This window comes from Oenanthe melanoleuca, chromosome 2 (assembly GCF_029582105.1).
Source record: "Oenanthe melanoleuca isolate GR-GAL-2019-014 chromosome 2, OMel1.0, whole genome shotgun sequence".
Lineage (NCBI taxonomy): Eukaryota > Metazoa > Chordata > Aves > Passeriformes > Muscicapidae > Oenanthe > Oenanthe melanoleuca.
Genome location: NC_079335.1, coordinates 29179659 through 29194525, shown reverse-complemented (window position 1 = coordinate 29194525; position 14867 = coordinate 29179659). Strand labels below are relative to the sequence as shown.

Below are 14867 nucleotides of genomic sequence, written 5' to 3'. Positions count from 1 at the left end.
GGTGGAGGCTGGTAACAAGTGTTGTCCCTCAGAACTCTTGTTCTGGGACGTTTGTTTGGTGCTCTTTTAGTATCTTCGTCAATGACACACTCAGGTCGAGTGCACCCTGAGCAAGTTTGCAGATGACACAAAGCTGAGCAGTGCAGCTGACACACCAGAACAACAGGATGCCATCCAAAGGGACTGGACTGCCATAACTTCTCAAATGTCATGGATAGTGACTTAGACACTTGCAGTGCCAGCTCCCTCAGAACCCACAGGTGTATCACATCCAGTCCCATGGACTTGTGCACCTTCAGGTTCCTTAAATGGTCTCAAACCTGAACCTCTTGCAACATTGTGAAAATCCTTTTAATTTAAATACCTAATGTTTTATCCTTGACAGCTTCTCAAAAATTCCATGTACTTCTAAATCATGGTTTTAACCTACTAATTTATGTTCTATGGCCAAAATAAATAAATAAATGTGTAAGTGAAAGTGGCAGGAAGGTAGCCATGATGGTCATAATACCATGCACAGTTTTTGTCTCTTTGCCAATTCCTGAAAAGTACTTTAGTGCCACATTTGTAAGCTCAAGAGACAAGAGGAAGTTCTCAAAGGGAAGGAACAAACCAAAGAACAAAAGTCACTGCATTTGGCCATTAATGTCTCCATGTAAGTGGTGACTCAGGAAATTTGGCAACAAGAATCAGGCAGGATATTTATTAAGAGAAATAATAAAAAATCTACAATTTCATAATCGCTCTATTTAAATTTCTTCTCTGGATCTACCCTTGGTCTTTTCCCCAGGGTAGTCCTGGAATCACTTTATTTCTCTCAAAACTTAAGTTGTGGACTGCTGCTTAAGTAACTTAAACTGCCTGACCTTTCAATTTTGTAGTAGCTAATACTGCATCTGTGTATTTTTACTTTCATTCATACTGCCCTTTCCTTGCCAAGTAGTTACTAGGAAATAAGTGCTGGCTTTCAACTGTTCATGCATTTCCAAAATACATGAAAACAACTCTTCTTCAGTGTCAGAGACCAACTGAATCCAGTCTCCTGAGTCATCTTTCAGAAGAAGGCATTTCCCATACTTACAATTGTAGTTATGTTCTCTTTATCTGCAGTATGATACTGGAAGATGTTTCTTTTCCCTGTTCCATAAAAGATTTATGGGTTGGAGTCGGTTTCAGTTTTTTAAAGTGTTTGGAGTTGAAGTTGTGATCTCTTACATGAAGAGCTAAAGAGAATATGTGAATGTCTCAGCCACAGTGTACAAAGCTACCACTCCTGCCTCATCATCACCATAAATACATGGGGGTTGGAGAGGGTGTATTTCAGGAAAGCATGGCATGCTTGCTTTGCTCTTAATCTCTTCCCTCTCAGGTTCAATACAGCAATCTTATTCCAGTCAAATACATAAAACTAGTGCTGTTTACAGTCAACTGAGCAAACAGTTCTTTGAAGCACATCTTACACTTTTTCAGGTGTTTTTTTCTGAATACCAGAATTTTTTCAGAGTAGTTTTATGGAAAAATTGTTTTAGCACAGATAAAACAGTTTATATTAGTTTACTTCAAACCAGGAAACAACAGGCTGGCTTAACTAAAGCTTTCCTGAAGTATTTAGTCCAAGGTAGATGGCTGGTATGGAAATGTTTACCTAAACTGGGCAGGTTACAAGCAGCTAAGAAATGGGTATTTTAAAACAGGAAGTGCTTCGAGTAACTGACAGTCTCTGGAAAAAACCTAAAAAAGGATTCATGACAGCCAAAAATTGAACAGCCCAGTTTCATAGAAGACAAATATTTTATTACCAAAGGAGTTATATCAAAGTAAACTGCAAAAGAGTAATAAACAACTATAAAAATACTTATATTTATTCAAAATTAAATATGAGCACTTTATTAGTTAAATGCCAATATATTATTCTCTGACAATATTCACACATTTTAAGTCATGTTTGCCTAACATCTTAAAACATGTTATATAAAATAATTGCATATGAGAAATCACAATCTGAAGCTAACTAAGCTCCTCCTGCAGCTAACTCTGGGTTGACCAAATGCGTGAGTGCAGTGCTGTTTCCAGTCAACTGAACAGCTCATTCAGGCATTTCCTTTTTCTTCTTCCACAGGATTCAGTCTTGCCTCTGCTTCAGCCAGCAGAAGCATGCTGCATCTCTCAAAAATCAGTACCCTTCAAAAAGCTTTTTCCGCTTTTCCAAATTGGTTAGCACACCCATCAGATGCACACCAAAAACACTTCTGTGTCAGGAGAACATATCCAAGATAAGCTGCTGCTTTGGTAAATTGTTACTTTTGGTCTTTGATGCATTTTGCATAGATACAAAGAAACCAGCTACTTTTTCATACCCTTTTTTTTACCTGCAGATTTTTTTTAAGATGTTTTTATAAATTCCAGCAGACATGTAAGTGGCTGCTTTCATATGACAGTATTATAAAGTTACTTGAAAAATCAGAAAATTCGAAGTAGTTTCCATAGCACAAAGGCTGGACACAGACTTCTGCAGAGTTCTTTGTTTCAAATGCTGGTCTTCTATTTCCACTTCTTGGACTTCAGCAGCTTGGTTCAGCCATTTCTGTTTCTGTCATCTCCAGAAACAAAGTACAGTAGCCTTCCATCAGAATTCTGGCATAAAGTGTTCATATAAGCGAGCAAGGTTACTTGAAGAATGCATATAAAATGCAAAGATACCAAGTAATGCCACTTTGAAAGGAAAGAGCAGGATTCATCTGGAATCACCTGGAAATTAATTTTTCAAATTTATTCCAGCAGGATCGAAGGCTAGATATATTTTCTTTCAGTTCACAAACTTCTTGGTTACATTTCTTTTTGGACTGTTCGCCTGTCTCTGTATCTTCTATACGAAATACATCTGGGCAAACCTGAAACAGAACAGATTGTATTGTTATCTGAGAACTGCATCTGGATACTGGAGAGACTCTGCCCATGGGAGTGAGAACGTGGCTTTAACTCAGTGCAAGCAAGGACACCTGAAACCAATGTGTCCAACTGAGAACATGTACATCCTCCATTACAAATTAAAACTTATCCTCCATTGTCTGGAGGACTGAGAAAATAAAGCCAATTAAATTGTGAGCCAAACTTTGGCTATATGTGTTGAGACTAGTGGAACAAGACAGACCAGTTCCAGGGCCTGGTGCTGTGCACTAGCCTTCAGGATCTTAGCCAGACAAAACTAATGTGGTTCATGTTCATATTCAATGACTACTCATAATTTTTTGCTAAATTACTTTAATTGGTCTTTAAATTAAATCAGGATCCATAAGGTTAGGCAGGAGGGGCAAGGGTGACACTGACTTCTATGACTTGACTGGGATACCTTTAAAGTAAAGCAAATGTTGGATTCACCAGAGGTGCCAAAGCAAAATATGGACACCAACATTACTTTGAAGATCTTGTCCCAGATTATAAGTCTCTCCACTTCCAGGAGAACAATAAAGAGTTAAATTAAGCCTTCAACCCAACTGTTTAAGCCTTATATCCTTTGGTGTATATGTGGAGACTTTTTGATGTTGGTTAATATTTTTGTGTTCAATAGGTAACACTGAGCCACACATAAAAAGAACACTCTTCCTTTGCTACAGTAGTCTGTAGACCACTGTGCTACATTTAAGTGGCACCTCAAAAATGAAAGATTCTGCCAAAGACTGAAAAAACAAATCTTATCATACTTAATTGTTCTTGTTGAATTTGAGACATTCTGGTTAAAATTAAAGACCAAAGAGATTACAGAAAAGAGAGGATCACACCCTGTTTGTTGAAACAAACCAAATTAAAGATTTCTCTTAGTGTTGGTGAGAAGTTACAACACCAACTGTACACTCTAGAGAAGTTTAAACACCTTCTTTGCAAGTTTGGTTGCTGTCTCTCACTGGAGAATTAACTCACTTATTTAATTTCTGAACCACAGCAGATATCTTCAGCATAGACTTCCAGATAATTGTCTCAGTCTTTGTGCTGGGCTTAATGTCTATTACAAAACAAATGCTGTATAGAAAAGCAAACTTCCTCTGGCACAGAACATGTGCTTGATAGCTGTATCTTCTGGAGGTGGATGTGATAGTCTGTATTAAAGAGCTCTAGAAAATAAGGCAAATGGTTAAGCTATTACTCACTAAAGGTGAGTACAACTCACCTTTTCTTTTTTAGTTCTACATTTACACTGTAGAACTTGTAATGTCCCACATGAGACGAATGCTGCTTTCTCTCTAAAGGCTTTGCTGATTCTCTGCTTCCTATAGAATCTGAGCATATTGCACGCCATGCTCTGTAGTGATTCTATTTCCTGTCAAGAGAGCAAGGAAAATATGTCCTGAAAAGTTTGTGCATCATTATTTCTTTGCAATGTTGGTTTATGTTTAAAAAACCCAAAACCCTCCATCAATTACTATTGTTTTTTTTGCTTTCATAGTGCAAATCTTTTTCAACAAAACACATAACTAATCTGACTTACCTGCCAGCTTTTTGAGATATTTAAAGCAGCACTTTTTAGTAGTAATAATAGTAGCATAAGGATATTTGGGAGAAATCACAGCTGTAATCAAATCAATTGATGCAGTTAGGAAAACAAATTATTTGTGTAGCCAGTCCTTTTATCAAGTTATGATAAAGTCTGGAGCAAAAGCTGGCAACTGTGATTTCTGCCAATTGAGATCTGCCCAAACCACTATTATAAAGCTTTCAGGTCTGAAGTGAAAGGCTTATCTAATATAATTTTCTTTAGAAAAATAAAAATAGAGACTGGCAAATTTTAATGTTTACTTCCATTGGCAAAAAAAGAAGGGTTGTGTCTGTTTTGGATTAAAAATATAGAAGAATCTTCATAGTAGGAAAAAAAACCCACAATTCTTGGATATGGAGTTGCTTAATATTTAAACATTTAAAACATCAATTTACTTGACACATCATAAAATTTCAGATTTAAAAAAAAACCATCCTGAATATTGTGATTTGGCTTTTAGAACTAAATACTGCCGTATCACACTATTTTATCCTGGACTGTACAAAGAACTCATTTGGGTTTGTATTCTCAAAATTCTAAAAAGTTAAATTTTACCTCAGTATCATTGCAGAAAAACACTTTGATATTTCCTTTTTTATTATTCTTGCAGCACTTGTCACGATCCTCTGCAGACATATTTACCTGTAAAATATCACATATGTTTAGACATGGAAGTACTGTGTCAGTGCTCAGTCACCCTCACAGTAAATAGCTCTTTCCTGATGCTCAGAAGGAACCTCCTGTGTGTTGGGGTGTGCCCACTGCCCCTGGTCAGACAAGTTAAGCCAAAGGGCTTTGAAAAAGGCAGCTCACCACAGTATTGGTTTAGATCTCTTCATTTATCCATGCATATGAGCACATTAGACAGCTAATTCTTAAAGTTTTTCTGCCTGTATTTCAGAAGTTCACCCAAGATAAACAGAACTTTATCCAGAAAGTGTTTTCAAAACCAAGAGTTTAGGGAGTCAAAAATTCACTGCCAAAGAAAAAAAAAACCCCACAAAACAACAAAATCAAATAAAAAAACCCAAACCACCAACATTGGGACACCAACACCTTTTCTTGTACCACAATAGATATTGCTCCAGTTATAGCACCAAAATTTATAAATGTATATGTATATGTATATGTATATGTATATGTATATGTATATGTATATGTATATGTATATGTATATGTATATGTATATGTATAATACCCTACAAACTACATATCTGTCACTTCATTTGCTATCCACTCTGAGATTTTCCCATCCTCTCTAGTTTCCCCAGTTCACCTTTAATATAATATTCAATAACCACATCTGAAGGCAGTTTATTGGCTGTGTCTAAACCAACCTAAGAGAAATCCTGACCTCAGAAAAGGCATTAGTGAAAATTTAATTACCTTTTACAGAGATCTAGTATATGCCTCACTATCCTGCTCTGCAGCAAACCCACAGCTGCTCCAAACATCTGGCTGAGGAACTGAAAGCTATTGACTTTGGCTCTGCAGTTGCAGGGAAGTGCCTACTGGGCAGTTGCACACATAATATTTGCTGTTAACTTACAGTGACAATATACTGATTATACAGAGAAGAAAAATTTCTCTTAAACAGAGAAAAGCAAATACAGAAAAAATGAAGAAACCTGCACAGTAGTTATCTGCAGAGACATACCTTTCTCTCTTCATAATCTCAACCAATCTAACATGATCAAAATGCTGAAAGATCATTCCCTGACCCTAAAGATATTTTGTTTCCAGATGAGGGTTGATGTGTCTTGGTAGAGAAGGGTTGGAAACCACTGCCATAACACTCTGAAGGATGGTGGTAGTTCATAAGTGTGAAGAAATGCAATGACTCCTGATTTTGCCCTTGGAAAAAGGCTGTATATTACTTGTATTTCATGCAAATAGGTTTATTTAAACCTGCAACAGAGTAGTGAATTCTCATTTAGTGACAATCTGTCAGAAAAATCACATTTTTTTGTGGGAATGTCTCTACTAGTACAACTGTATTAAGTGTTCCCCCCATGGAAGTATTCTTGACAGATGAATTTAATTGCTAATAATTTATGAAGAAGAATTGGAAAGTATATTTTGGGCATAGATTGGTCATCTGTTGACAAACTATTTTGCAAAGCTGTAATAAATGTGGCTGATAAAGCCATAATGGAGAAGATTTATACATGAGAATGTCTGCTGCCATCTAGAAAATATAACTTTTGTTGGCTAAACAAGATATATTAATAGCTACAAAGAAACCTATTAAGATACAAAGAAGCTTTTACTGTCCTATGAATTTTGTGCCTTTGTGCATTTGTATTCAATGGACAACATAAAACTTCAGTCAAGAACTCTAATTAGTAGAACAAATTACAGGTGTAATGCTTTCTTCTCTTGATGAAAACACAAAAACAGAAGTAGTCATGAAATTACTTAAGAAAAGAGTACCTTTTAATGAAATATGTGATGTATGGCCAAATGGTACATGTCTAACTACGTGATGCACAGGCACAAAATACTGTATCACAGTATTTGTGCATGGAAATAGGCACTATCCAGAGATTTCAGAGATTTTAAAGAGACTGAATTGTTGCACCCCCTCAAATAAATCCACCATTCCAGCACAAGGTGTGACTTTGAATTGGACTTTTATCATGTTTTAACATTAGAACTTTTATTATTAATTGTTAGCATCTAAAAATTATCTTTTGGAAGCCCAAGAGCAACTACCTACCAGCTCATTGATGTCGTGACTTAGTATATTCTCATACTTCACACGGATTTCAGTTGTTCTATTTCCCATTGCACAGCTAGATGCATTCACTGGAGGCAGAACAAGGAGCAGTGGCAGAACTGGTAAGGTAGATCTAAAAAAGGCTGGATTACAAAAAGAATGGTTAGGTACATAATAATGTCACAGACTGTGTGCTGTATTAACAAATATTAACAAATACGTTCTGTAATTTGTTAAAATGGTTTAAAAAGGATCTTTGTACAACCAAATGACTCGTGCCTTGCTAGAGGGAAAGATTCAGCTCCAAATTAAGACACTTTTTGGGTGTCTAAATTCCCTCATACCCTCATACCCAAAGATGATTCAGCCAGAGTGGATAAGAGCCTACAACTATTGACCAGCTGCTTGGTGACTGCTTGGGCTGAATTCAGGGTTCACTGCAAGCATTGAATTTATGGGACCATAACCTTATAGGACATATTTAGAGGAGTGTTTTAATCATATATGTTTAGACATTCAAGTATCTCAACCTGCAGCTGAAACTCATCTTGACTGTCCATTTTTCCTTTGATAACTTCTACAAATCCCCATGAACACATCTCTATAACAAAGGTGTGTTTAAACAGATTTGCAGGCTGACCAAATGTACAAATCCATGTTACTGGTGATAACATGAGATAAAGCAGCAAGACAACCTTCTCTCCAAGATTTTTACAATCTTTTGGAGCAAATTTCACTGCCTCTCACTTTGTTTGTCCCTTTAGTGGACCGCCTTCCTTAGCTCTGACCCCTGGTCTTCTGTCCTTACATGACATGCAGGAAAATATGAGTTCTGTGAGGATGGGCAGAGAGAAAAGATCAGAATATCAAAAGAGCTGAAGAGACCTACAGGAGGCTGCAGGTGACTCACCTGGTATTGGGAATGAAGGAGACCGAGTCCATGATAATATGTGATTAGGAATAATTGGACTCTGGCCTATTGCTAGTCTGGAAAGGATAAATGGAAGGTTTTGGAAAAAAAAAACAGAAGTAGAAATGTATGTTGGAGGATTAGCAAAGATCACAGCAAGTTCCTGGAGGAGTATGCAGTGTTTCTGCCCACCTCAACTACTGAGTTAGAACAACAACTGCATAGGGAGTAGCTGTGGGAGCAGCCAGGAAAGGGAGAGGGGATGCCCTGGCCCAGCTGCTACTTTCCTTCCTCTCTGGCAAGGATGGGCTGTTGGGTACAGCCAGTCCAGCACTCAGGAGATGGGCACCTCTGGGCTTGGGCATTGCTGGTAAATCACAGACTCAGAGAGGAACTGTGAACAACTAAGAAACCATCAATAAAACTTGGCCATAATTTTTATTGACCCATCTAACTTCTGCAATGCAAGAACCACAGTCACATCACATGCTCACTGCCTTTCAAAGAAACACAGTCCTTTACAGTCCATCCCAGCCAACTCCCACCACACACAGCAGACTGAATCCTCAAAGAAGAATACATGCTTTTCCTGACAAATGAACTCTTCCATTTCTGATAGATTGCAGGTGAACATGCTATGATGTACACCTCTGTCCTAGAAACAGGACTGGAAAAATATTACCTGTACAAGCTAAATCACAGAATTCTTGTGGCAAGCTGTCTGACAAATATTAATGGGAAATTTGATGGGCTGAAAACCCAATTTTCTGACCTTTTCATATCCTGATCAACCGAGATCTATTAATGTCTCAAAAAATTCTAGCCTGATGATCTAAGTGAATCTTAAATGAATCCTACATGTAGCAAATTTAAAAACTACCTAAAGTGACTCCACTATAATATTCAAGCCCCAGGTGACCTGAATTCCAGAGCTTTATATTTGTAAATCTCTATGCTAACTACATCTCTGTTGAATGATTTATCAGTTTGAAGGACTAAAATTTAGTATTTTAAAAGACATTAACAAAAAACATTCAAGCACTCAATTATAGGGTGACATTTTTCCAATCTCCCATTGCACCTCTTGATTCCAGTGCAAAAGATTAACTGCAATTCTTGTCTGCAAATAGGGTAGTACAAACAACTTGGATATGCTGCTTCACAAACATTCTTCAAGGGATGAAAATAGCAATCCTCTAAATTAAAACAATCTGACTACATCACTTTAGACTTGGTTTGTCCAACAACAAGTGGATATAAGAGGTGAAACACGCAAAGTCACTTTTATTTTGTCATTTTTAACTTTCTCTGTATTGTACAGATTGCCAATCTTTTTTTAAATGAGGAAATTATTACAGAATAAAAGCAGGTCACGTGTTGCACACTCATGAAGTCCCTTGAGCCACTGCAGGATGGTGATCAAACCTTTTCAGACATTCCTAAATGAGTCCTCTGGAAAAAAACATTAGACAAGTGTCATAAAAAATTCTAGGAGATGTAGACTGAAAATTGGAAGGGGTTTTCTTAAAGTTAGGCAACTTCGAAAGAATGGGAATTTATGGCACTCCATATGGCCAGCAATTCAAAAGAGAGAGCATGTATTACTGGTAATAACCCATCTTTCCAGTAAACTCCCAGAAACTCCTAAGTGATAACTGGAAAGCCCCAAAAATTCTCCTAGAAAAGTCGGGAAGAGCTAGTATTCCAGTATTTCCACATAGTAACACCAAGTCAAACCAAACCAAACCAAACCAAAACCTCTGGGCATTTTAACGCTAAAAACCCCTTTTTGCTCACACAGCACGTCCTCGGCGGGGTCCTTGCAGCAGTCCCGGTGCCCCACATCCCACCCCAATCTCGGCGGGCCGCTCCCCCGTCCCCTTCCCCGCTCCGCAGCCCGCAATCCCCGCGGGGAATGGGTCACTGTCCGTTCTTTTCCCTCCATCCTGCTGGACCAGCGCGGAGGGGCGGGCGGGCGAGCGCTCCCACCCGGGGCGAAGCACCTCCGGCGCTGCGCCGCACCTGCTCGGGGAGCGGGAGCCAGGGGAAAGGGAGATGCCCACGGGAAGGGAGATGCTCGTGGCAGGCAGGTGCCCACGGGGGGCAGATGACCACGGGAAGGGAGGTGCCCACGGGAGGCAGGTACCACGGGAAGGGAGATGCCCACGGGCGGCGGGAGCAGCGCGGACCGGGCGCAGCAATGCCTCCCACAGCTCCCCCGCCCCGCGCTGTCCCGCTGCCTCTGCCATTCCCGAGCTGCCCTTCCCGGCAGCAGGCGTGATGGGAACCGAACTCTTTTACTTTCATTCTACTGGGAAAGCGGAGGAAAAAAAAGCAAAACCGGGAATTTCCCGGGCCGTCACCAAGGGTTTAAAAGGCAGCGGGAAGCACCGCCGGCAGAGCAGCGAGGCGGCGGGGCCGAGGGCTGGGAGCCGGCGGAGCAGGTGAGCACCGGGCGCGGAGCGGCGGAGCGCGGCCCGGGCAGGTGAAGCGGCGCTTCTTCTGCGGAGCTGAGCGGGGCGGAGCGGGCGCCTCCTTACCATGGAACATGGTCCGTGCGGAGGCTGTCGGGGAGCTGCGCCGACGGGTCCGCGGTCATGGTGGCGTCGGCGGCTGGCCCATGCCGGCCGCAGCCCGCGGAGCGCCGCGCAGGGCCGGGCTCAGCAGCCCCCCGGAGCCCGCCCGCCCGGGGGGGCCGCGGCGCCGAGCGGGGCGGCGGGACGGCCGCGCTCTGCCTCTCCCATGGGCTCCGGCGGGCGCTGCTTTCACTTTCTGCTCCGCCGCGCTGGGGCAGCCCGCGGGCGGGCGGCGGGCGCGGCCCCCGGGCCGGGCGGCATCCCCGGAGCGCGGCGGCAGCGGCGGGGACGGGACGGGACGGGACGGGCGGCAGCGGCGGGGACGGGACGGGCTGCCCGCGGGGTTACATAGAGCCCCGGCTACACGCCCAGTGCCGTGAGTGTGTGCGGCCGGGGAGGGAAGGATGGATCTTGGCACTACGCGTGGAAACAGACGCTCATCCGCCGGGAGGATATCCTTAAAAAAAAAAAAAAAAAAAAAAAAAAAAAAAAATAGGGAGAGAAAGAGAAAAAGTCACAGCGTGCTGGCGTGTTGCTTAGCTTGAAATCTGATGCGCTGCCCTTTCGCTCCCTCAGATGCCCTTGGATGGGTTGTGGAAGGCGGGACTGCCAAGAGGGCTCTGTCTCCGGTCAAGGGTTACCCCAGGCTGTTGGCCTGGGCTCAGAGCGAAAAGTGGATGGTTGCTGCAGAGTTCGTTGTCTACACCCTTCCCCCTCCATCCTCCTCTTCCTCCCCCACCCTCTTCTTCCCCCGCAAAATAACTGTGGAATCTGAAAGGATTAAGAAAGGATGGTGAATGGCTCAGGAAGGTGTTTCAGCCTGAAGACACTCAAATTCTAAAAGCCAGACCTGTAGAAAGATGTGTTTTTCTAGGTAAATTCAGAATGCAAAGATTTTCACGTGCAGTTCAAAAGGCTTGGAATAAAACAGGCTATGAAATATCTTGGTAGTGTCCCCTTCGCATCTCCTGCCCAGAAACTTTTGAGTTCTACATCACTTTTCCTGCTCTGCACGACCACAGAGAGCTGATTCCATAACCCCTCTCTCTCCTCACAAGAGTGTTCTTCTAAGGGGAGATAGATAATGAGGTGTGAATATTAAGGAGCAAATATGTGGAATGCTCAGGATAGTTTCCTCCCATTCTCTTGAGCTGATATTGAGCTGCTTCCTTCCTATGTGAGGAGGTCCTTTGTCCCCTTTCATGTCGGCAGATTAGACTCTGCTTTTACATTTCTCATTTCTTTTTCTTTGGAAAATAATTTAATCAATTCTTCATAAGTATTCTGTCAGGATTCAAGAGGGATGTGGTTCTCCACCCTTTCAGCTTTGAGCTGCTTGATTTTACTAATGATTGCCCATGACTACAGCTTGGGCAAAGAATGGGGATCAATATCAGCACAGTTCCACACAAGGAGCTTGCTTGTTCCTTAAATGAGTGCCAGGTTGGATGTGATATATTGTTCAGTTCTTGAATTTGAACAAGGATTTTGCCTCATTAATGGCTAAATTGTCTAGTTCTTATTCTGTCTTAAGTTGTCACTTTTTTGCTTGTTTTCATTTACTGTTCTCTTTTTTCTCTTCTGTCAAATATTGTCTGAAAGCACCTCTGTGCATTTCAGTTGCTGGTCTGTGCAACTCAGAGAATGCCACAGGACTCTTCTTTTGGGGGAGATTAGTACTTGGAGTAATGGAAACAAATTTGTGATTATCTGCTCTACGGTCTGGTACTTAGAGACTTGCACTTTCAGTAGTCAAATGTTTTGAAAAAAGCTGTACTATGAAGCTCCAGTCACACAAAACTATGACCGAGATCAACTTTCCTTCTAGGCAAGTAGTTCTTCCAATTTCTTGCTATAGTACATGTGTGGTGTGTTCACAAAGTGAGATAGTTTATGCAGATTGTCAGCGTGCAAAATATCAAGGAAAAACTTCTTTAGCTGCTTTGTTTATATTAGTTTTCTGGCTGAAACATCAGGAAGACTGATAATTGCCTCAGTTTATTTTTTTTTTCTTTAAATAGTGTAATTGATGGAAGAAGTCAGCATAATAGCTTAATGAATTAATGGAAACTTGGCTGAAAGGTGATGCTGGAGTCTTTGCAAGGAGTTTTTCCCTTTTCTTCAGTAGCAGCAAGACTTTTTTTGGGGTTTTTTTTGGTCTTGGGGGGTTTTTGTTTGTTTGTTTGTTTTTTTGTTATTTGTTTGTTTGTTTTTCTTTAATGAAAAGTCTAGTAAATGTATGGGACAGTCAGTGACAAATAGATGGTGTGATCTGTACTTTGCCCCATATCATGTGTTTAGATCCCAATTCTTCTTACGTGACCTAACCCTGGACTGTGATATAAACTTGTGATAAAGATGTTATTTGATGTTTTTGTATGTAGAGGGTGCATAAATAGTCACACTTTGTAACTTTTGTGTGCTTTTAAAAACGTCTTGAATCACTATATGCATTTTATTTTCAAAGTGTTTCTTTAGTGATGTAGCAATATTTTGGAGTTTTTTGCTGAAAAGATTACCTGCCAAAAGATCATATTCAAATGTTCAGGAGAATACTGTATTTTTTAGAAGGGAAAATAAACACCAAAGACTTGAAAAGTTAAAAGATGGAATTTAAGATCGATAATGCGAATATTGTCTTAACAACCCATTTTAATCAAGAAATCATAAATAGAGTCCTGAACATATAAAATTCTATCCCAGCTGAGTTTTACCTTGTTTGAAAGACTGGTATCACTTTGCCTGTTTTTCAAAACACAGTTGATGCTGAGCTGTAATAGAGACCTCTTCCCCAGGAGGGGAATTAAGCTTCAGCTTGTCTGGGGCTGTGGGTAAAACCTTTGGAGGCAAAAAAACCTGAAATATGACTGAAATATTTCTGTAGAATTTCTGAGACATTAGGTGTCCCACTTCACTTTTATATCTTGAGAATTTATATAGCTGACTGTTTTAATAGGAGACATATTAGCTTTATTATGTAGATATTTTGACTGAGTAAGATTCCAAATAAGCAATCTCTGGAAAGATGTAGTCCAATGCAGGGCATTGCTGCAAATGTTTTCTCTTTCACCTTAATTTGGAAAATAAATTTTTAAACCACAAAAATGGTTACTATAAATTGCATATCTAACAACTGATAGGCACCAGTAATTTTAGCTGCTTGTGTATGAGCATATTTCACGTTCCATAAATTTCCTGAGGACAGTTTCTCTAAACGAGTTTAAATTTAGAGATTCAGCTGTCTCCTGACATGGTCAAATTTCCTAGAAAAAATTCTGGTCAAATTCTTAGAAAAGCAGGCATTACATATTAACCTCCACCTAGGTACTAATATTGTTACATGAGAACTACATGATTGCAAAACATATAATTTATTGTTAAGATTCAGTTCTCCCAAGACTAAGAACTTCTGGGATTGTGGCTGTCTTTCTCCAGCTGCTGCTTGTCAGCTTGAAAAATTCTTTAGAGCACGACTTTAGATTTGACTTTAGGCTACTTGCAAACTGAAAGTACTATTAGTGAATTATTATGTTAATTAATAATATTAGTTAAAAAGCTATAAATATTTTCACGTCATTTTGGAATAAAATGTGTATGCTTCGGTTGTCACAAACTGGTGGAACTTAGGAAAGTGTGACCATTGCTATGTTCTTACTTTTAAGAATAAATATGTCTGATAGTTACATTTTTATTAATTAACTAGGGGGGTTGGGGAGAAAAAGAGACATATTCCTCCCTACTCCTTCCACTAAATACATTTGAACCCACAAGAGAATCCCTGCTTAACTGGGATTCAGAGTTATGTTTATTGAGCACCCAAAACTCTCAGTGATACTCAGGTCTGGGAAGTTCTAATCTTCTGCTGTATTTAGGCAAGACCAAGGGACCTAATATTACCATTGCACTTGAACACCCACTTTTTATTAATTATTGTTGCTACTTTTTATGTATAAATCATTTGTCCTGTCACTGAGGTGAGCATTGAAAAAAACACACGAACTGACTGATAAACTGTTTTTAATGTGGAATTATATCTTCCGTTCATTCAAATGTAATGTATGGATGAAAATTAAAGAAAAAAAAAAAAGAAAAAAATTATTTCTGGAAAAATTATTAAGATAAATTATTAAA

General features: G+C 40.0%; 1 protein-coding gene across 1 annotated transcript; it reads right to left on the bottom strand.

Moving 5' to 3' along the window:
- Positions 1-1775: 1775 nt before the first annotated feature.
- Positions 1776-11022, bottom strand: IL7 (interleukin 7). The gene is made up of 5 exons (XM_056485054.1): positions 10701-11022; positions 7251-7393; positions 5087-5173; positions 4166-4315; positions 1776-2891 (listed from the first exon to the last, which is right to left on the bottom strand). The coding sequence occupies exons 1-5, from the start codon at positions 10708-10710 to the stop codon at positions 2745-2747; spliced, it is 537 nt and encodes a 178-aa protein (XP_056341029.1). The 5' UTR covers positions 10711-11022; the 3' UTR covers positions 1776-2744.
- Positions 11023-14867: the final 3845 nt, after the last annotated feature.